General features: G+C 30.1%; 3 protein-coding genes across 5 annotated transcripts; all 3 read left to right on the top strand.

Moving 5' to 3' along the window:
* The first annotated feature begins 954 nt into the window (after positions 1 to 954).
* On the top strand, positions 955 to 4,835 carry LOC108779051 (solute carrier family 12 member 9). The gene is made up of 9 exons (XM_018546392.1): positions 955 to 1,222; positions 1,304 to 1,438; positions 1,760 to 2,097; positions 2,200 to 2,413; positions 2,485 to 2,754; positions 2,834 to 3,041; positions 3,138 to 3,926; positions 4,006 to 4,428; positions 4,501 to 4,835. Exons 1-9 carry the CDS (start codon positions 955 to 957, stop codon positions 4,697 to 4,699), a joined length of 2,844 nt encoding a protein of 947 aa, XP_018401894.1. The 3' UTR covers positions 4,700 to 4,835.
* A 2,135-nt stretch (positions 4,836 to 6,970) lies between these two features.
* On the top strand, positions 6,971 to 14,562 carry LOC108779074 (cyclic AMP response element-binding protein A). 3 transcript variants are annotated; one of them, XM_018546424.1, is made up of 6 exons: positions 6,971 to 7,177; positions 7,362 to 7,472; positions 10,386 to 10,842; positions 11,225 to 11,487; positions 11,718 to 12,258; positions 14,056 to 14,562. In XM_018546424.1, the coding sequence occupies exons 2-6, from the start codon at positions 7,368 to 7,370 to the stop codon at positions 14,463 to 14,465; spliced, it is 1,776 nt and encodes a 591-aa protein (XP_018401926.1). In that variant the 5' UTR covers positions 6,971 to 7,177; positions 7,362 to 7,367; the 3' UTR covers positions 14,466 to 14,562. The 3 variants fall into 3 exon arrangements, with proteins under 3 accessions (XP_018401926.1, XP_018401927.1, XP_018401925.1); XM_018546425.1 differs by having other exon boundaries at positions 6,971 to 7,287; positions 10,440 to 10,842; XM_018546423.1 differs by having other exon boundaries at positions 6,971 to 7,287.
* Positions 14,563 to 17,264: 2,702 nt separating this feature from the next.
* Positions 17,265 to 19,377, top strand: DNApol-alpha50 (DNA primase small subunit). The gene is made up of 7 exons (XM_018546445.1): positions 17,265 to 17,361; positions 17,455 to 17,605; positions 18,003 to 18,178; positions 18,282 to 18,480; positions 18,559 to 18,769; positions 18,851 to 19,244; positions 19,320 to 19,377. Exons 1-7 carry the CDS (start codon positions 17,265 to 17,267, stop codon positions 19,343 to 19,345), a joined length of 1,254 nt encoding a protein of 417 aa, XP_018401947.1. The 3' UTR covers positions 19,346 to 19,377.
* The last annotated feature ends 2,317 nt before the right edge of the window (positions 19,378 to 21,694 follow it).

Here is a 21,694-nt window from a genome sequence, read left to right as displayed (position 1 = left end):
AAATTTTGCGTTTTATAGTCTTTTTGTTAGAATTATATATGTGTATGTGTGCATGGATATACATCACATGCACTAGACTTTATACGATTACAAATAACAGTATAATTAAATTTTGAAAGCTATATAATGATTCAAATTCGTTATATTTGAAAAATATTTAACAGAGAGCGTAAAAAATTATGACTAAAAATTTTCTTTATAATCATGTCGCGCTATCTAGTGGGATTTTTTTGCATCACTTTAAATTGTACGATGGAGCGATTGCCGATTATATATAGTTACGTATAATAGGGAATTTTTTTCCCTATATAAGGACAATTTATATTTGCCAACCTGTTTTCACATTCGATACAGGTCGTGTCTCTTAAAAAATTATATTTATCGGATTTAAAAAATTATTTATCAATAATGTGTTCGACATCTCAAGTTAATCGTCTCCATATCGAATGAATCATATAGATATATATACCGCAACTAGAAATCCTAACTTCAGACACGAAGACATATGTGATGTTAAATGTAACGCAAGGTTATTAACCTTCGAAAAGCAAGTTTGACGTTACAGTGTTGATGTTGGCGTTCAGTTTAACGCGTGACATCATAATCGTATGATTAATTTTTGTCTATATATTCTTTTATATTTCCTTATACGCACAAGTGAAGTATTGGGTGAATGATATTCTGAAAACTTACTCTAATTTGTTACGTAAGTGTATTTTATATTCAGTTGTGCGTAAATTTTACCCCAAATATTCTATACACACATTGCCTCCTCCTTTTCCCCTCATACATATACAATTATCTGTTACGTTATTACTAAGTGCAAAGTATAAACTAAAAACTATAAAAATTTACTCCAAGAACAATCTGTTATGTAGCTTTATATATATATATATATATATATACACGTAAATTATTACTTTTGTATCATTTTCTTTATTCAGTGATTTTAAGATGATTGCATCAGAAGTTGGCTCGACAAACACAGAACCTGTCCATATCAGGATTACAAGTGAAAAAGCTCCTTTAATCAATGGCAGAAATATGCTTCAACGGCTAAGCAATATTTTTAAGATTGGAAGGACGTCACACTCTGATGGTGATGGCTATGTCGAATTTGGTAATCTTGGTATGGACAACACTCGTACATTGGGAACTTTTGCTGGTGTATTCAGCCCAGTTACGTTATCTATGTTCAGTGCCTTAGTTTTTATACGAATGGGTAAGTTGTTTTTACTTACAAAAATTTCATATATCTAAAATATAAATATTTGCTAATTATACTAACTAGTAATTTTTACAGGATACATTGTGGGTAATGCAGGATTATTTGTAACATTAATTCAGTTCATCATAGCATATGGTATTTTATTATTCACAGTTGCATCTGTCTGTGCTATATCAACCAATGGTGCTGTAGAAGGTGGTGGTGCTTACTGTATCCTTTTTTCTATTTTCTAAGCAATAGTATGCCAGCTGCGTATTACTGCCATCAAATAAACTCTATTCATTCTACAGCTTTATTTATCTGATAGAGATAGACTGTGCCAGTGCATCATTTCAAGATAGCTTATCAACTGCGATTGGCTTATATTATTGGCTTCATTTTGCTTGTATATTTAATATAATATATAAGCTATTGAGATAATTGAGAAATTTGTCTTTCTGAACATTATAAAGTACTGTTTTAATTGAAACAATTAAGATATTAGGTTTAATAAAATGTAAAAAAAGAAATTTCCTATTAATCTATATGCAGTTATGATCAGTCGTACATTAGGACCTGAATTTGGCGGCTCTATTGGTACTCTCTTTTTCTTGGCTAATATAGTGTCCAGTGCACTTTGCATTTCTGGATGTGCTGAGGGTTTGGTTGAGAATTTTGGTCCATCTGGTTATTTGAGCGGCAAAACTGGACTCATACCAGATGGTCGATGGTGGCGATTTTTATATTGTTCTATACTAAATACTGCCAATCTTGTAGTTTGTCTCATTGGAGCTGCAATGTTTGCAAAAACCAGTGTTGCAATTTTGGCAGTTGTCTGTATCTGTCTAGCTAGTGTTATTATTAGTTTTTTGACTCAGGGTGCAATAGAGGTAAATAATAGCATGTTCTAAATATAAAAAATATTTTATTTATATATTTACCATTTTATTTGACCAAGTTTTGTGATCAAAAAATATTTATTGTACTTTTAGATACCAATACCAGATGCAAATACATTGGTACAAAATGTAACAGAGCATGTAAATGGAAGTTACACAGGTCTTTTGTCTTCTACACTTTCAAACAATCTCTATTCGAATTATAGTGCTGACTACTCAAGCGGAGGAATAATGACGGATTTCGCAAGCGTCTTTGGTGTATTGTTTAGTGGTGTGACTGGGATAATGGCTGGAGCAAATATGAGTGGTAAATAAAATTAATTATTTTTTTGATATTTTATGTAAGACCAAATATTGAATTTAATTGAAAATTAATAGGAGAGTTGAAAAATCCTGGTCGGAACATTCCACATGGGACGTTATCTGCGGTATTATTTACATTTATATGTTACATTTTGCTGTCAGTACTGACGGCTGCTACCACTAGCCGTTTTTTATTGCAAAACAATTTTATGTACATGATGCCAATTAATATGTGGCCGCCATTTGTCGCCGTTGGCATTCTTACAGCAACATTTAGCGCTGGTTTAAGCAATTTGATAGGTTCTAGCAGAGTATTGGAAGCATTAGCCAAAGACAATGTATTCGGTATGTAATTAATGTGACAATAAAAATTTAATTTATTTTAATTATGTAATTAAATATCTCTATTTTATTTGTTTTCTAGGTTCGGGATTAAATTTTATCATACAAGGTACATGGCGTGGCAATCCAATAGCAGCGGTATTAACTTCATGGATTTTGGTTCAAACAATCTTGCTTATCGGCTCATTGAATACTATTGCTCAAATTAACTCGGTACTATTTCTATTAAGTTATCTGGCTACTAATCTTGCATGTCTTGGATTGGAACTTGCTAGTGCACCAAACTTCAGGTATTCAAACAATAATTTAATTATTTTAATTATAATTTTGTGTGCGTGCATGTAATATTATATATCGCTTATATTATAAGTGAATCTTTCTTTCAGACCAACATTTAATTATTTTACATGGCATACGGCGACTATAGGTCTTCTTGGAACACTGATAATGATGTTCGTAATTAATAGCATTTATGCTTCCAGTAGCATAATTTTATGCTTAATATTGATTATTGTACTACATTTATTCTCACCGAGTAAAAACGCACCATGGGGCAGTATATCTCAAGCATTGATATTCCATCAAGTCAGAAAATACTTACTAATGTTGGATTCACGTAAGGATCATGTTAAATTTTGGCGTCCACAAATGTTACTGATGGTTGCGTGTCCGCGTTCTGCTTGTCCACTTATCGATTTTGTGAATGACTTGAAGAAAGGAGGACTTTATGTTATTGGACACGTAAAAGTTGGTAAATTTAACGGTCAAAATAGCGATCCTACTATAGAGGAATATCCGCACTGGTTGAGTTTAGTTGATCATATGAGAGTTAAAGCTTTCATTGAATTGACCGTAACAAAAACGGTGCGCGAAGGCATGCAACATTTAATAAGATTGTCTGGCATGGGTGCAATGAAACCAAATACGATCATTCTCGGTTTTTATGATGAAGAAACGCCGAAGAACTTTTTCTTGGATTCTCAGTATGCAACGACAATGTTTGAAAATAGTACAACGCTTCCAAATAATACTATATTCCCTCTGAGACAAGCAACAGGGGAAAAGAGTCTAGATCCGGTTCAATATGTCGGTATGTGCTCGGATGTTTTAAAAATGAAGAAGAATTTATGTCTGTGTAGAAACTTTCATCTGTTAAATAAAGCACAGTTGACGAAGTGAGTAGAAATTTATTATTGTGAAAGTATATTTATAACATCTATTATTATAAAGTAATATATATATATTTGCTTTTAGAAACTCAAATTTGAAATATATTGATGTATGGCCCGTCAACTTTTTCCAACCGACTGATCAAGATCCATTCGATACAACGTCATTATTCATGCTTCAACTCGCATGTATCATCAATATGGTACCCAGTTGGAAAAACTTACATCTCAGAGTATTCCATTGTGAAACTGGGGATGGCAATGAAAGCCTAAGTATTTCAGATTCTCCCAATTCGATGAACGAATATCCGAGAATCTCGAATGAGCACAGGATTCGAAAGTCATTGAATTTGCTGAGAATTTCTGCATCGATTAAAAAAATTCCGGAATGGGGAGAGCAAATTCGAGGTTTGAAGGGCAGGCCTCTGCTTGAGCCAAAAAATCAATATGAATCAAGTACAGAGTCTAATAATACTTTGAGTAATGTGTCTCGAGCTTATATACTGGGGTGAGATTATAACCGATTCTTTAGCTACAATTTTTTACAAAGGAAAAAATGTTTATTAATTTTATTTCTTAGGGTCAATCAACTTATACGGCAATATTCTTCTCAAACTGCAACAACATTCATTTATCTGCCCAGTCCGCCAGCCTCAAATACTTGGGATGAAGATGATATGTATCGACAGTATCTACAATCACTGACAGAATTGACTGTCGATTTACCACCGACAGTTTTAGTACATGGTGTTAGTGCTGTTACGTCAACTACCTTATAACAAATTGTATGAAAAGATAAGGGGAAATGTTTAATACATTCTCCATTGGTAAGAAAACACTAGAGAAGATAAACTTAAATTATATTTTACATTATAATTTCTTCTGCTGATTTGAGGAAAATTATATTAAACTCACATAACGAATATAACTGTAATTTATATTTCATTAATGAATAATACAATTATTTTAGAGAATAGAATGATAGTATAACATAGCAAAGCAATAAGGATTGGTTTAAGATTAACAAAAAATTTATTTCGTCCGAAAGAAAGTTTAATATTGTAAGTACTAAAATTAATTACTGTGATAACAAAAGTATTGTGTAAGAAATTCTTCGAAGACAAATATTTTAAAAAAAGTGACTGCTAGAAACAGAAACTAAAACTGTAAATATATTAACGGATTTAATGATATAAAATGTAATATTAATATATTCCATATATAAAGTACTATCGCTGTATCACTCTTTTATATCACATTTCATAATATCTGAATATTATTCAGTATAATAATTATGAATGTCTAAATAAATACGAATTTATTAATATTATTATTGAGTATAGTTATTACAAAATTTATTTCCAATGAAAAGAATGGAAAATTTAGAATTTAGAAATATATTTTGTGCGTGCGTGCGTGCGTGCGTGTATGTAGTGCATACATACGTTCAGTCTCTGCGCTCACGCGCTCTATGAACTTTATTCTATTTTCTTTCTGCAAGTAATGAGTAATAAGAATAGAATGAGGTTTACAGTGCGTGATTGACAAAACGATTCAACCACTGTCATGTTTACTAAAGCGGGGAGCACAGACTTTTGCATAACGCATAAACCATATACATAAAGAATTTGATTGGTCCATTGACTCATGCATAAGAAAATGGGCCAATGAAATTCCTTATGCACATGCTTTATGCAAAAGTCTGTGCTCCCCGCTTTAGGGTGCAAACCCATGCAGCGGAATAGCGTAACGCGGAACGAGAGTAGAACCAATCACGAGATTCTCTAGAAACACGGAATGCTCGTTATTGGTTCTGCTCTCGTTCCGCGTTACGCTATTCCGCTACATGGGTTTGCACCCTTACGACAACGTCTCCCGACTAGTTGTAGACTAGGTCTGAAGTTCTATAATAAGGGCGAATGTCACTAAAGTCTGCCAAGAAGACTGCTAGAACCAGGAGAGTAAACTAGCGTGGTGGGGGTAGGTTAAAAAACGTCCGCGGTTATTCATTCAATGCGCAGTGGCATTGCACATTGAATGAAAGTTTGCGCATGCGCGCGTCGGTTATAACCAAGAAGTCTTGTTCTTAACCTTTGCGTTATCAAGAAGTCTTCTTGGCGTTATATAGCCCAAAAAGGTTAGGGCTAGAGACGCTTTATTTTCCCCTCATCCGAGGGACACACTTAAAAAAGAAAAAAATCTTCTTAAACCATCTTAAACAGAATGTAAGTTGTAAAAAGAAATTATACTAAATAACTTGTTTATAGGTAAATTCTGTATTGTATACAAATTTTGGAGTATGATTACAGTTTTTTTTTTTATTTACAGAATATTAATATTTCCGTCGTCGTTGGAATAACATATATTGAAATATGTATGATTTTTAGTCTTCTTGAGTCCAAAATTCAATTAAACAGAAACAAGGTTTGTTTGACATGCGCAGTCACGAATTGAAGACGACCATCAGAGCGACAGAGAGGACTAATGAAGCGCAAGAGTGGGGGAAGTTATCCGCCGTCACTTTTTGGCCTACCCCCACTACCGATATTTGACCGAGTTTTGGGTTCTAGTCTCCTTGGAGTCTGCTGAACGTAACCATTGTCGTCGCTATATCGTTAAATAGCGACAGCCAATGGCAGGCCAATCTTAAAAGAAAGCGCTCTCATTGGCTGTCGCTAGTGAACGATACAACAATTATCGAAAAAACGTTCAAAGAATCCCCGCAACATGATTGGTTAATTTCATCTGGCACGACATCCAACGCCGACATACGACGTATTGTAGAAAAGTCCTAAGCTAATCGGAGTTGGTGAAAGTGGCCCCCTTAAGTGGATCGCACTCTATAGGTTTGTTCGCATTGGTTGAAATCCCTAAAAATGCTTGCACTTAAAACGAGATAAGTATATATTTGAGCGTTGAAAAACAGAGAACAAAGATGCTAAGTGCAAAAAGGGCAAGCAACGCGAACAGCTTTGACAAGCGCACAATAAACGTTAGTATATATATATATGCATGCGATGTATGTAGATATATTTATCAATGAACTCGGTGCCACTGGTGCCACGTTGGCAGTTTAGTGTTGCATCGTATTTTCGCAGGAAAAGTGCGAGATCATTAATTTACATGTACCAACATTTTTAAATATTGAAAATGTAAAAATGTCGGTATGACAAAGTGCGGAAGGTGTTGAACGAAATTTCTCGACGGTTCAAAGTGTGTATTCGAACAACGTGCTACAGGGTGGGGCAAGAGTAAAAGTAAGAAGCAAGATTGGACTGCTTTGGCTGCTTCGCGTTTAAGACTTGACGTCAGTCGGTGATGATCACACGTATCGTTAAATGCTGACTTGTTCAATAACAAACTCATTGTTAGTGCTTTGTTTAATAGTAGCGTAAATGGTGAGAAAGACAGAGTCCTAATTGTATAACTTTCGTATGTTAGATAGTGATGTCGTCAGACATGAATCTATTTGATTTGCTGGAGGACACGTTTCTCAAAGGGGACGTTAAGGATGAGCTACTAGTTGACCATAACTATGGCGATGTTATTGCGGTGAGTTTCCCGGTTTATTTAGAATTCCATCTGTAAGCTTCTAATGCATTTACTAAGTATGCCACGCAAGTGGTTCATGTTTGACAGCTTATTTTAATTAGTTTTAATCCTCATTTGAAACAGATTTAACTATATCTTTTCTCTTCTAATGTGATGAAGAAAAACATATATTTAGAAATTCATTTACTTAATAATTTATTAAGTATTATAGTATATATTAAAAATTTATGACATTAAACTATTGAGATACAGTTATTAACAATCAATAGCATAGTTGGAAATACAATATATAGTAAAATAATTATAGTATACTGTACATAAATTATGAAGACAGTCACACTATTATTTGATAAATTAAATAATATACATTGTTGGAAACTATTGCAAATTGATATTTACCGTTGTAAAATTTTTTTATAAAGTTTATAATCAAGAATAAGTTATACTTGTATTTCAAGTTTCATCTCGATAAAACGATATTAACAGTTTGGCATTTCATAACGAACTCTAACAACTTCTAAAGAAGGTACTAGAAAATCCTATATTGACATTTTCGTCATATATATATATATATTCTATTTCACGTTTAGTTTGCTCAAGTTTTGTTTAATAATTGAAAAATTAGCTGCAAGAATATAAAAGACCTACTTATATATATTTTTAACAAAACAAAAGGAGAATATACATATATGGCCATATATATGGTAATTATAGAAACATCCAGAAACTGTATTGAAAAAAATTCTAGAAAAAATTTGTTGAGTAAATCATTTTTTAATTTTTCTTTTTTATTACAGTTTTATTAAATATAACATACATGTCTGTTCAAACACAAATAATTGTAATGACAGACTTTTCGCATTAATTATTTTAATAATAATAAGCAATTATTGTAACTGTTTAAAAGGCAACTTTAATGATCTTTGCAATGGTGATTCTGTTATCAAAAACTGCTTGTATACATATTTTATTGATAAATTTTTACTTGGATAAAATTTTAATTCATGTTAACATATGGTACAAGTATGCACGCCATGTGCTTTCACAGTCCATGCTCTTGCATACAATCCCCATACCTATTTTTTTATATTTATAGTTGTTAATTTACATTGTTTTTATCTCATTATTCTAGTTAAGTTCATTATAGGTGATATCTAATTTTGATCAGAATTAAAAATTAAATTTTACTAAAAATTTTATGTATATACATTGTGTATAATTATAAGTATATACGTTTGGATGTATATTTTATATATGTATACAATGTTTTAGTCTTTCAAATATTTTTTCTGTATTATAGTTTATGTAAAATTATAAATAAAATTCTGTCAGGAGTTATGAGTCTCAAAGCTTTACAATATTGTCAAATCTTGTCATTTAAAATCGCAATATCACTCGGAGCATGATGATATTATTGTGAAAATCTTTTAAAAATTTAGTCGTTGAGTCTCTTGTCAAGAATTGTTCAAAAAATAAATATTGCAGATAGAGATAATCTATCTTCCAGAAACAATTTTATCAGTGATAGCAGTAATGTTTTTAACATATGGTGCGTCGACTATACCCACGTGGTTTCTCGCTGGTTTCGCTGGTTTCGCATATAACCTCAGTTCGAAGTCGCTAAAATAAATAACATACGACAATCAACTAAAAGATTTAAAATAAATTTTTCTTGTTTATACTACGTATGATGCAAGCGTAATTAACTCGGCATGTGGCAGATGCGTCACATGTTTGAAACGTAATAGTATCTCTCACGTAGATCAAACGTCGTTATCTGCATAAATAATTTTCATTATTCATTATTAACATTACTCTCTAAAATCATCTCCCTTTTTTCGATCGATTTTTTTTTTCTTTATACATGGTGAGGTCGTTTTTTATTCGTATAAAAAAAATTCATAAATATAATCTGTTCGCAAATAATTTTTTAACGTCGTGATAGTGTTAATGTATGCACATGATTGATTAATCGGTAAGATTTCTTTCCGTTTCTTTTCGAGTATGGTCGAACCAGAAATTGAGAACCCGGTCTTCACGCGGCGAATGACCTTTAAAAGAGTACCGTTATGTTACGGAATTCTTCGGTATTCTTCGTAACCGCAAGTCTTAATTCTTCACGCACAAACCAATACGATGTTACAATACAATAATTTATAATTCTTTCTTTTTTCCTATACATATATTATTGTTATTAATACTACATTGCTCGCGTAGTCTTTAAAAATATAATTAAATTTGTTTTACATATTTCAACTTCAATTTTTATTTCTCTCTGAAGATGTTTAATGAAAAAAAGGTTGATAATAATCTGTGTTGCATTTAAATAAGGATAAACTCAAAAGTTCTTCTTTAATTACGAAACAATTTGTGTAGCACTCGATTGATAAGAAAGTAGCGCTTTGTAAAACTATGATTTCTAAAACTGAAGTATATTTTTACATCTCACGCGCGTATAGAGTTAATAAAATCAATAGTGAGCAGTCATTATTTATATGCATATGTATACATCAGATAATACATTTATTGCCTTGAGGTTTGATAAAAAGAGAACCATTTTTTGCCTTTCCCAAAAATATACGTATGATAAGCTCGATATCTTGTGTCACTGCGTTTCTACCAATCAATATTTAAGAAGAATATGAGAATTCTGTAAACGAAATGAAACATGTGTTGTATTGATTTCGATTACGTAAGCCAAGGTTTTTGGTGTTTCATTCTCCTTTCTTGATTTATCTTAAGCGTAGGTATATTAATGATGCGTAAAAAAGAGAAGAACGTACGCGTGATTTAACGGTTTAACGACTTGTCGAATTTATGTATGCAAATTTTGTGTTAATGTGTAGTTACATATAAAATTGTCTATTATTGAAAGATTACATATTAGGCACAAACGTTTACATAATATTTCAGACAGAAGAATGCCCCATGAATCCCGATGATGACCTGTTTGCCTCGATTTTGAAGATGGAGGAGGATTCACTTGGTTTCAATTTGATGGGAAAGGATATAGAAACAGTCGCATCCTCCTCGTCGGACAGCGGACTCTCCAGTGCGCTAAGTCTTTCCTATGAACAGCAATTGAGTCCATACTTGTCGAGGACGGATAATAATGAGGAAGAAGATATCGGTAATTCTGACTTGAAAAGTCCGCAAGATTTTGTGGACTTCGAAGCTGCTGTCAGTCCGTCTTTAGGCAGCGTAGATAGCTCTGTCAAATCTGTCGTGAGTTCGAATATCGGTTCACCAATTACCGACGTGGCCGAAGAGATGGATTACGAACCATCTTTAGTTGCCATTGTAACGCCAAACAATACTATGCCAAGTTTGAGCACTACTATTGCTACGGAACAACCGGTTATTAATATCGGTAAGATCTTATTGTATTCAGGGAAACGTATAAATATCTATGTGAATATATGATATATGAAACGCAGGGTTTGGGCAATGTCATTGCATAATGTATCATTATTTTGACTAATATGATACAATTTTAACTTTGATAATCATGCATGATATTTGCATATCATAATATCAGTTATGATGTTCGCTTAAGACACGTTTGACATAAACTTGCTATTGATTTCGAGTTTCTTAATACTTTACAATCAAATATCAATTTCAGAAAGGATCATTTTTTTATAATTCTAAATTTTTTAAGTACATTATTTTGTTTTCTAATATCTCTACATGAGAGTTTGTTTTGTAATATATGAAAACATAAAATATATGTTGATTTTTATGTTATACAGATTCAACAGCTAAACAACAAGTTCAACTTACACCACAAGAGAATACCGTAAATATTCGTAATTTAACGTGTAATGGAAAACGAAATATTCGACAATTGATACGCGTCACTCCAATGGGTTCCGGTAATCCGCGATCTATCCTATTGCCAGTGAGTTTGAAAGATATGAAGGAAGTCCGAACTATTAAAATCATGACAACACAAGCGAAAAACTTGAAAGGCTTCAAGATCAATCAAGCAAACATAATCAACAAACCTATTCAGGTACATAATATATGCAGTGTTTAATATCTGAAAAAAAAACTTTAATTAAAAAATTTTAGAGATTTATGTAAGTATGTATGTATATCATCTATATATGTACCTATTGAGTTACATAATTATAATAATATATATTTACAACACATAATTATATTTATAATATCGACATTATATTTGTAACAATGATACATATTAATACTGTTTTTAAAAACGACCTTTTTTGTTATAATTAGATGACTATTAAACAAGAGGATTCTAGCAGTGATAAAGGTTGCAATTCCAGTGATGAAGTAACGTCAGAAACTGACTCGACTTATCCACGATTAAAATTAAATGCTGAAGAAAAGCGATTGTTGCAAAAAGAAGGCATTACATTGCCTAGTCATTATCCACTGACAAAACACGAAGAGCGTGAATTAAAGAGAATCAGACGCAAGATCCGTAATAAAATATCTGCGCAGGATTCTCGCAAAAGGAAAAAGGAATACGTGGATGGTTTGGAAGATCGCGTCAAACAATGTACAGAAGAGAACATAACTTTGTTGAAACGAATAAAAGCTTTACAGTCGCAAAATCAAAGCTTGGCCGGTCAGTTAAAGAGATTACAAGCGCTCATACAAAAGGGCAACAAGAGCGCTCAACCGGCAACTTGTCTGATGGTCTTATTGCTTTCGTTAGCTCTTGTCGCTTTACCAAATTTGCGACCACATTCCAATAATAATAATAACGATTTAACACAAGAACAGGAGCAACCAGAGAAAACATCACTCCCAGGTAAGTTCTAAACTAAATAGAATATAACGCATCGTAATAGTTACATATGAAATTCAATGAAAACTTGAGAAGTATCGACATTTGTAAATATTTTTTTACTTTAAAACTTTTTTATGCTTATTTTTGATATTTATTATTTACACAGCTACAAAACAGATTAAATATCAATAATGACATTGAAGTCATTGATAAGAATATCTGCAAAATTTTACATAACATGTAGCATAGAGAATGATATTAACTCTAATTCAAGATTTTTTTGAGAAAAAAATCTTAAACTAAAATATTAGTGTTAAAAATATTTACTGTATACAAATAAAATTATAATATAATTTGCATATATTAGATTAGATCAGTGCTCAATTTATTATTCAAAATTAATAATAAATTGGGTTTTTGCACTGATTTAATACATAATATATACATATATGTATTTGTACAGATATAGTATAAGTATACATATATAATATATACATATATATAAACTTTGCTATAAAATTACTATTGATTAGTGTTTAAAAAAAAAAACTTTTAAGTAAACTTACGTGTTTATTTTATTTTCTTGTAGAATATTTTTTGTAGCATCAAACTGCATACATAGCAAATTCCATTTGACAAGTAAATGTTCTTAAATTTCGTCATAGTTGCATATTGCAAATAATCGACGCATGTGATATTTCATTGGTTGTTTTAATTTAGCTAAAAAAAAAAACCGTTTAATCAAGTACGTACATATGAGCCCTTTAATAGATTTGAAAGTGATATTTTATTTTCTGTAATTCGCAAAAAATAGATTTCAGTAATACGTAGAAAAATTGAGACAAAATAAAGAAATACAATAGCCAAAAAAAGAAACTCAGGAAGGAAGCGAAAATTTGGTTAAAGAAAGTGCCTGTTTTAAACTCTAAAAATTATAACTTTTTGAACGTCTTGTTGAAGACTAATAATAATAAACCTGTACTTATACATATGTGAGAACAGTGAAAACTGTAACACGCTTATAGGATCATTAAGAAGTTGTCTTACTACTTTCTAAAAGAGGACAGGAAAACATTGGTCCTTTCACTGATTCATTTATTATTCAAACTTTTTTCGTATAATTTATGTAGACATCCCTATTAAAATAAATTAGCTTTTAAGAATAAATGTAATGAACAATAACCAAAAAATAATCATTTTTTTATTTATTATTAATAAAAATTATAAGAAATGCTATCACTTTAATCGGTTTTCAGATGCTTTACATCAAGAAAAAAATATATGTGTGTTCGATTTAAAATGTTTACTTTAAATATTTAAATTTCTAGTTCATTTTATAAAAGTATTTTATATAAATTTTTCAAATTTTTTATGATAAATTATACATTCAATAAAGTGTTTTTGCATTGTTTATAATATTACTCAGCATTTTTCTATACTTTCCACTACTTATTTTGAATTATAATATAGATAATAGTGCTACACATTTTTTTAAATATAAAAATAGCTGCTTCCAACGCAAACCAAGTTTTCCGTTTAGAAACATGTGCCTAAAATGCTGATATATCTATGAATAATAGTATGCGAGAAAATATATCTAATAATCTTTTAAAATTTGTAAACAGTTCTGATTTTAAGACATTGATACAAAAGTAATTGTCCAATGGTGCTCTTGTGTGATAGATTGTAAAATGGATTTAAAGTACTTAATGAATACTTTCTTACTTCATATATATATATAGTTAATGATGGAATAATAAGAATGTGTCATAATAATCATAATTGAGCTACTATTGTAAATAATTATTTTAATTTTAGGTCGCTCGAGGACTTTATTATATACGAAGCAGCTAATGGATGAAGAACTACAGCAATATGGTGAAGAATTGTTGCAGGAGGTCGAGGGTCTTTTGGATCACGATTACAGCCCAGTAATACAAATGCCTCTCTATAAACGTCCCCGCATTGACAGCGAAGTTATTCCTAAATACGTTTCTTCTATAAATCATGTGGGAGGAACGCTTGGCTTAAAACCAGATCTTGACAGTTCAAAGACTAAACAATATATCGAACCACCATTAGATGATATATGGCCACCATCAAATCCAGGCGGACAGAAGACGGTCAAAATGGTTAAACTCGAAACTCTTTCTAACGAGATCAAGATTAATATTTCCGATACTGAAGGCACTAGAACAGTTCTTGTTAAGATGCCTCATGATAAGTAAGACGGAAAGTGTTTACTTACTTATTTTTGTAATAATTTAATAGTATCTTTTTCGGCTTGTGAATTTAAAGCGATTAAAAATATATCTTATTATAAGAGTGGCAAAAAATTAAATTTGTTTTTTCTAAACGTTTTAAAACATTATATTAATAGTCAACTTTAATAAAACAATTTTATATAAAAACACAATTATATTCAGGAGACGTAATAATTTTGCAACTGTTGAATAAATATTACGAATAAACAGTACCTAGCTATGAATATAGCAATAATTTTTCAAAAGATTATTCAATTGTGTTTTTTAAATGCAGTCAATACATTTCTCAGCAGACACCGAATCATCGATACTATCTATTAACATAATGATTTAACAATGTTAAACCGTTAAACTGTGAACCGCAGGCGGCCGCAGTCAAACATTTTTGTAAGAACGTTTTCTTGTTCGCTAAATGTGGTTCACATACATATATGTATGGGAGATGGTAATTTAGGAGAAGAAAGGAAGAAGAGAATGCTCTGTGTGCAAAATTTTTAAAGAATTTTTATGGATTAGATGACATTGAATATTTACTTATTTATATACAAAGAGCAGTATAAATATTATTATTCTTAGAATTTTATGATTACGATTATTAGCAATATTTTAAAATAATAATAAAAAACTTTTTGTAAATAATTAAAACATACATTAAACATACGCATAAAAATATATATATTTATATATATATTATTATTATTAGTTTAATGTAGAACGATAAATGAAATAAATATATCTCTACAATTTATAGAGATGTAAAAGAAATATAAATAATTTACAATTATTACGACTAGATGTGTAAATATATCCACACATGTACGAATAATTTTTGTCATAGAAAATAATAAACTCATGATAATCATATAACATGATACATTAATCATGATTTTTATAATAACTCTAATAATCTTTGGGTTTTACTTAATTCTTAAGATCAGTTTTAGCTATGCTTGATTTAACAATTGAGGCTTTCACATTAAAAGAAATATTTATATATATATATATTTTTTTTTCTTCTATTTTATCTTTATATATATATTTTTTTTTTTCTTTTATTTTATCTAAGTAATGCCAGTTTTTTTTTAATCCCCCCCCCCCTCCCAAAAAAGATAAAAACTAGTGATTAAATTATCGAAAAATTGTATGTGTGTATATACCTGCGCGTATAAGTATTGTGGTATGCATGTGTATGTGTTATAATCACGCTTTTATATGTGATATTCATTTTTAAAAAATTGTTTAGAACAATATTGCATAAAAGAGTCGCATTATTTCATGTATGCAATAAGGTATAAATTTTATGGAATGAAAAATTATAGGAAATAACAAGAAATGAATTATCTCTAATTCCATAGTTATACAATTAACTGATATTGAAGGCGAACAAGAACATGACGCAGTTTTCGCCGAAAAGACTGTATTGAAGTAAAATATATTGATATTTTGTTTCAAATTTTTGAAATATTTGTTTATCACACAAAATGTGCAAAATAAGTTTTTTTCCATTAGTCGCGAGATAGATCAAGAACTGTTTTTCATATACATTTGACAGTATATGATAAATCATATATGATATAGTATACTATATGCACGAAAATGTAAATAGAGTATATTATTAATGTATGCATTTTATAATAACTTGTACTTATACACTTGCTCAAAAATATAGGCAAGTAATTAATTGGATTATTTATATTCACAAAAAAGAAGTCTTAATATAAATCTTGATGATTCTGTTTATTTCCAAATATAGCATAGCTATATTTTTATATACATATAGAATGATTAAATTACATATATGTAAAAATGGACTAAAATTATATTACAAACTTTATTCAGTGTATTGATATTAATAAATAAAATGTTTGTGTGAAAAAAATTACTTATGAATTTGTTTATAATCTTTTAGAATTAGTATTTTCATGTATAAAAATTATTCAGTTTATACCCACATACTCGCTGTACTTCGTACACGAAATTTAAATATTAATATCTTAAGGTTGATTATTGATAAATTAATTATCCATATATGTAAAGCTATATTATATATGTATATATAAAATAAATCTATCTCCAAGCAACTTAAGAAACATTTATTTATGATGCAACAGAAGTAAAATGGTTTAACTTTTAATGGTATAGTATTAAATAATTTTAATTGTAAAATTAAAGAAACTAAATAAGCCATAAAATTAAATTTAAAATTAAAATTGCAAGATGAACAAAAAAGGAAATTAGCAAGATTAAAATAATCATAATAGTCTAATGTTGTATAAGAAGCAGAACACAAGCTGTCGCTCTTATTCCTTTTATTCTACACACTACACAAGGAGCGACAGCGAATAAGAATTTTCTACGTATCAGAAACTGTGTAATCCATAGGCCTTATTTCAAAATTTACTGTCAGTACTGAACAGACTGAATATCCACAATAAATGGATGTAATCTATAAATTTTCAATACTGACAGCAGAGTTTCTCTCTGCTGACAGTAAATTTGGAACACAGCCATATATATATATATATATATAATACATGGTTTTCGCACGATAGATAGAAAATTATTTTCTGTTCTCTCTCTCTCTCTCTCTCTTATTCCCCTTTTATTAAATGGTCGCCGCAGCCCTACGTAAGGTAAGCACTGTACCCGTAAGTTGCCAAACTAACCTAATCCGACTCGTATAAATTTCGCGCCATTTTTTGCTGTGAAATCGAAATGTGAATAGTTGCATGTGTATAACCTATAACCTCATATAACGTTAAAATGGGTGAAGTTTCTGATTTATTAGATTTATTACCAGTTTATTATTCAAGATTATTTCCTTTTGCCGACTATCATAGATGGCTAAGTTATGGAAATGGTAAGATTTTTATTATCTTTCTGTATATATTTAACATATTTAAAAATGTCTATATATCTAACAATATATCATATCTTTTATTTTTCTTTTCAGCGGTAACTTTTAGCAAGAGAGAATTCTCGTTTACCCTCTCAGATGATATTTACATACGTTACCAATCTTTCAATGACCAGAAAGGACTGTCAGATGAAATTAAAAGATTGCTGCCACATAAAATAGATATAGGAGCAGTTTATAATGTTCAGTAAAGTATATCACAATTTACTATATGCATTTCCAAATTGTGTTATTTTTTCTTATTAATAAATGTTTTTGTTTATTGTCTATAACTTTAAAATTTTTAATTTTAATTCTAATTATTTTAAGTGACACATTCTCAATGATGTAATACAAAACTAACCATATCAGACTTTATTTCAAAGCAAAACATTAATAGCTTACTAGTATCTTGCCAGTAAATTTGAGTAAAATACTGCAATAGATTGAAAATAACTACATCAGTATGGAGCATATATTCTACCAGTAGAACTTGCAGATATAATTTGATAATGAAATATCAACAAAAATCAAGCAGAATCTATAATTAATCCAAATTAATCTGTTATAAGACATAATGAATTAAATTAAGCATTTAATTTTAGACCAAAAGATCAAAGAAGAGGTCCTAATTTTCAGCCAGTGGAGAGAGAATTGGTTTTCGATATAGATATGACAGATTATGACGAAGTAAGAACATGCTGCAAAGGGGCAGACATTTGTGGCAAGTGTTGGAAATTCATGTCACTTGCCTGTAAGATATTAGACAGCGCTCTAAGACGTACGTTATATCTGTATATTATCACTATATATCTTTATATTCTCACTATATATCCTTAACATCTTTAGTGTCTTAAAATGATTATTTGCTTCTATATATACAGTGGATTTTGGATATAAACATATTTTATGGGTATTCTCTGGTAGAAGAGGTATTCATTGTTGGGTATGTGATCCTGCAGCACGTTCTTTATCAGGGCAAGTACGAGCGGCGGTTGCAGAATATTTGCAAATTATAGGCGGAGGTGAATTCATGAAAAAGAAAGTACATCTTACCGGCGATAAAATTCATCATTCTGTTAAGTAGGTTTTATAGTGTTTGTAATAATAATAATATTTAAATAGAAATCATATAAAGAGACAACTTTATTTATATTACAGGCGTGCTCTCGATATAATCGATCCTGTTTTCATTGAAATGTGTGTCAAAGAACAGAATATGTTGGGCACAGAAGAAGGAATCGAAAAGTTTCTGCCAATATTACCTAATGACGAAGACAGACAAGAGATAAAAGTATTGTTTGATAAAGAAAATACCAGTGAAGCAAGATGGAACGCATTTTTACAATATATTGAATCTAAACGAACGGGGGTATGATTATATATCTTATACAATTTCACTTTATATTATTATATTTTAAAACATTGAAATTACTTAATTGATTTTGTTCAGGGTGATAGAAAATGGTATTTGTATCGACATTTAATCGAGGAAATAAAATTACAGTACTCGTATCCAAGATTAGACATAAATGTCAGCAAAGGCTTAAATCATTTATTGAAATCTCCTTTCTGTGTTCATCCAAAGACTGGTAAAATTTGTATACCGTTCAATGTCAGCGCAGTAGATAAATTTGATCCTGATAAGGTCCCTACAATAATGACATTAATAGAAGAAATCAATGCGTATGATGTAAAGGACAAGGCTGAAGAAGAGACATATGAGTTGAATAAAAAACGAATTAAAGATTACAAAAAAACTAGCTTGAACAAGTCGCTGCATGTTTTCCAAGAATTCTTACGACATTTGGAAGCTGAGCGACGGGAACAACGATTAAAAGGAAAAAGTAAGTGTACACCACATTAGTTAAATAATATACAATTTCTGTACAATTAGTAACTTCTAGCACGTTTGCTTTTAGTTTCAGCCGACAGTATGGAATTTTAAGAGATTTTACAATAATATAAGAAATTACCTTCTAAAAATTTGCTATATTTAAAGTAATAATATTATTTATAAAGTATAATCTTGTATTTTCATAGAAATAAGAAAACATTTTTTATAGCCAAAAACTATCTCTAATTTATATATCATGGTCTGAAGAATAAGTAATGAAAGGCGGGACAGGGGAACAAAGAGAAATAGAGCTGTTCGAAATCTGGATATCGAACAAAATTCATTTCGACTTTCGAATTTTTCCTGCGAAACCGAAACGCTCACTTTAAAAGTTGCTTTAAACTCTTTATTACGCGTTAATAAAATTTCTCTTCGATTGTGAGGCGTCTACTCCATTTCTTGGATCAACGAGATGAAATTCCGAGCGTACGGACAAAAGTAACTCATGTGAATATCACCGTGAAATTCTTTCCTGACTAGTTCCCGTTAAATAAGATGCACAGGTTGTGTTTAATTGATTAATATAAGCCAAGTTAATTACTTGAGCATGATCCTATTCTCACGTAAGATGTATTTAGTTACACCGTTTTTGATTGTGTCGAAATTATGGACCACGTACTTTTATCATGCAATTTAATACGGAACGTTAAAGAGAAAGAGGGGAATAGTGATGACGTTATTTCTTTCTTCGTCTCTTTATTATGAAAATTAAGAGACATCGATCAAATTTCAATTAATTTGAACAGCATTATTTTATTAAATTATTAAACAGTATGAATACAACTATTAAATTGATCAGTAGTAATATATTTTTTTAATATATCGATAAAATATTAAGAGTATTAAGAACAACAAACTGAAATTTTGTCTTACGCGGTTCTTGCCTGTTTCTACTAATACAGATTAATTTTTAATCTTGGTCCAATTTACTCATCTTTTTGTTATTCTTAAAATTAGAAAAAAAATTCAAGAGTTAGTTTAATTGAGATTAAAATTAAACTACGTTGGTAGAAATGAGCATGTCGAATTAACTACCGATAAATTAATCGGAGATTGATCGAAGTTGTCCTAAGTAATTAAAAACAAATAAAATCGGTGTGTGGTGTATCTGATAGCGATCCATGTAATTCTATTTTTATACAAATCAGGTTCAGTTATTTCTTGTATATAATATAAAAATGTTAGAATCATCGTTGATCATTCTGTAAAATATTTTATATCAAAAATATTTCAATACATTCTGCTATAAACCTATATATATTCTATTATTCCGATATATTCTAATACAAAATGTATCAACAAAGCAGAGATGAACAGTTCCAATAGAATATTTGATCAGTTAAGTTAACCAGAAGTCTTGAAATTAACTCTAATACTTAGTTTTTCATTATCTAGTTAACTTGTGGTTAAACATGGTTTTTCACTCAATAAACTTTATCTATGACATCATCATAGATGAAATTTATTGGATAAAATATCAGGTTAAGCCTAACCATAAGTTAACCGGATAATAAAAAACCAGACCTAAAAGGGCCAGGTGAATAAATGATTATAAAAATAAAGAATGTAATGAAAAAGACCAAATATTTCATCAATATAAAGAACATAATTATTGAAAAATTATAATAAAAAATTTTAAAATCCTATCTTTTACACAAAAAATATAACATTAATTTAAAAAATAAGAACAGTCAATATTCAGCGAGTGCAAAGTTCGATTAATTCGTACAATATTTGTGATCACGCGCACAGTCGATATTTGTCATACGTGACGCAGATTTGCCTCTTTTTTTTCATCTTTACAAAATTATACAACGCTTTCGTGCGCGCGTGTAGAAAAACACGTGCCTGCTCACTGATTTGAAATATTTTGTAACGCTAGACTGCATTTCTACAATGCGGAACGTTAAGTGTCTCCGAGTGTACTTAATATTTTTAAAGATTATAATTCCTTGACATCTAATAATAACAATCTCTATACAATTATAAATTCGTAAATGGAAGTAATGATCGTAAAAGACTTTTTAATTACATTTAAAAATAAATGCATATAAATATATAATATATTACGTGTTTGCCCCCTTTCCCCTATATATTCTGAAAACGGAAGAGGATATTATAGATGCGTGTTACTCCCTGTAAGTGTAACTTGAGGTGCATCGTAATTTCTCAGATCGCGTAATTACGGACACGCAGTGATACTTGCATGTACAATAAGAAGAACATACGTTTTGTATGTTCTTATCGCAATAACATAGTTATTTTTTTCTCGAAAATTATTTTTTGTTTGAAAAAATATTATTAAATTGTCATTAACTTTTGTTTTACTAATCGATTACATTCGGTTTAAAATAAATTGTTTGATAGAAAAGTGTTTTTTTTTTTTTTTTTTTTTTTTTT

This window comes from Cyphomyrmex costatus, unplaced genomic scaffold, assembly GCF_001594065.2.
Source record: "Cyphomyrmex costatus isolate MS0001 unplaced genomic scaffold, Ccosl1.0 scaffold55, whole genome shotgun sequence".
Taxonomy (NCBI): Eukaryota; Metazoa; Arthropoda; class Insecta; order Hymenoptera; family Formicidae; genus Cyphomyrmex; species Cyphomyrmex costatus.
The sequence above is the reverse complement of the archived record's forward strand: the minus strand, read 5'-3'. Positions and strand labels throughout refer to the sequence as shown.

Bases quoted from the DNA above. Each gene is read 5' to 3' on its own strand.
- LOC108779074 (XM_018546424.1), top strand. From the start codon at position 7,368: ATGTCGTCAGACATGAATCTATTTGATTTGCTGGAGGACACGTTTCTC. The intron at 10,843-11,224 runs GTAAGATCTTAT...TATGTTATACAG, and splicing joins ACAACCGGTTATTAATATCG to ATTCAACAGCTAAACAACAA. The intron at 12,259-14,055 runs GTAAGTTCTAAA...TTTTAATTTTAG, and splicing joins AGAGAAAACATCACTCCCAG to GTCGCTCGAGGACTTTATTA.
- DNApol-alpha50 (XM_018546445.1), top strand. From the start codon at position 17,265: ATGGGTGAAGTTTCTGATTTATTAGATTTATTACCAGTTTATTATTCA. The intron at 17,606-18,002 runs GTAAAGTATATC...ATTTAATTTTAG, and splicing joins GGAGCAGTTTATAATGTTCA to ACCAAAAGATCAAAGAAGAG. The intron at 18,179-18,281 runs GTACGTTATATC...CTATATATACAG, and splicing joins ATTAGACAGCGCTCTAAGAC to TGGATTTTGGATATAAACAT.
- LOC108779051 (XM_018546392.1), top strand. From the start codon at position 955: ATGATTGCATCAGAAGTTGGCTCGACAAACACAGAACCTGTCCATATC. The intron at 2,414-2,484 runs GTAAATAAAATT...GAAAATTAATAG, and splicing joins GGCTGGAGCAAATATGAGTG to GAGAGTTGAAAAATCCTGGT. The intron at 2,755-2,833 runs GTATGTAATTAA...TTTGTTTTCTAG, and splicing joins AGCCAAAGACAATGTATTCG to GTTCGGGATTAAATTTTATC.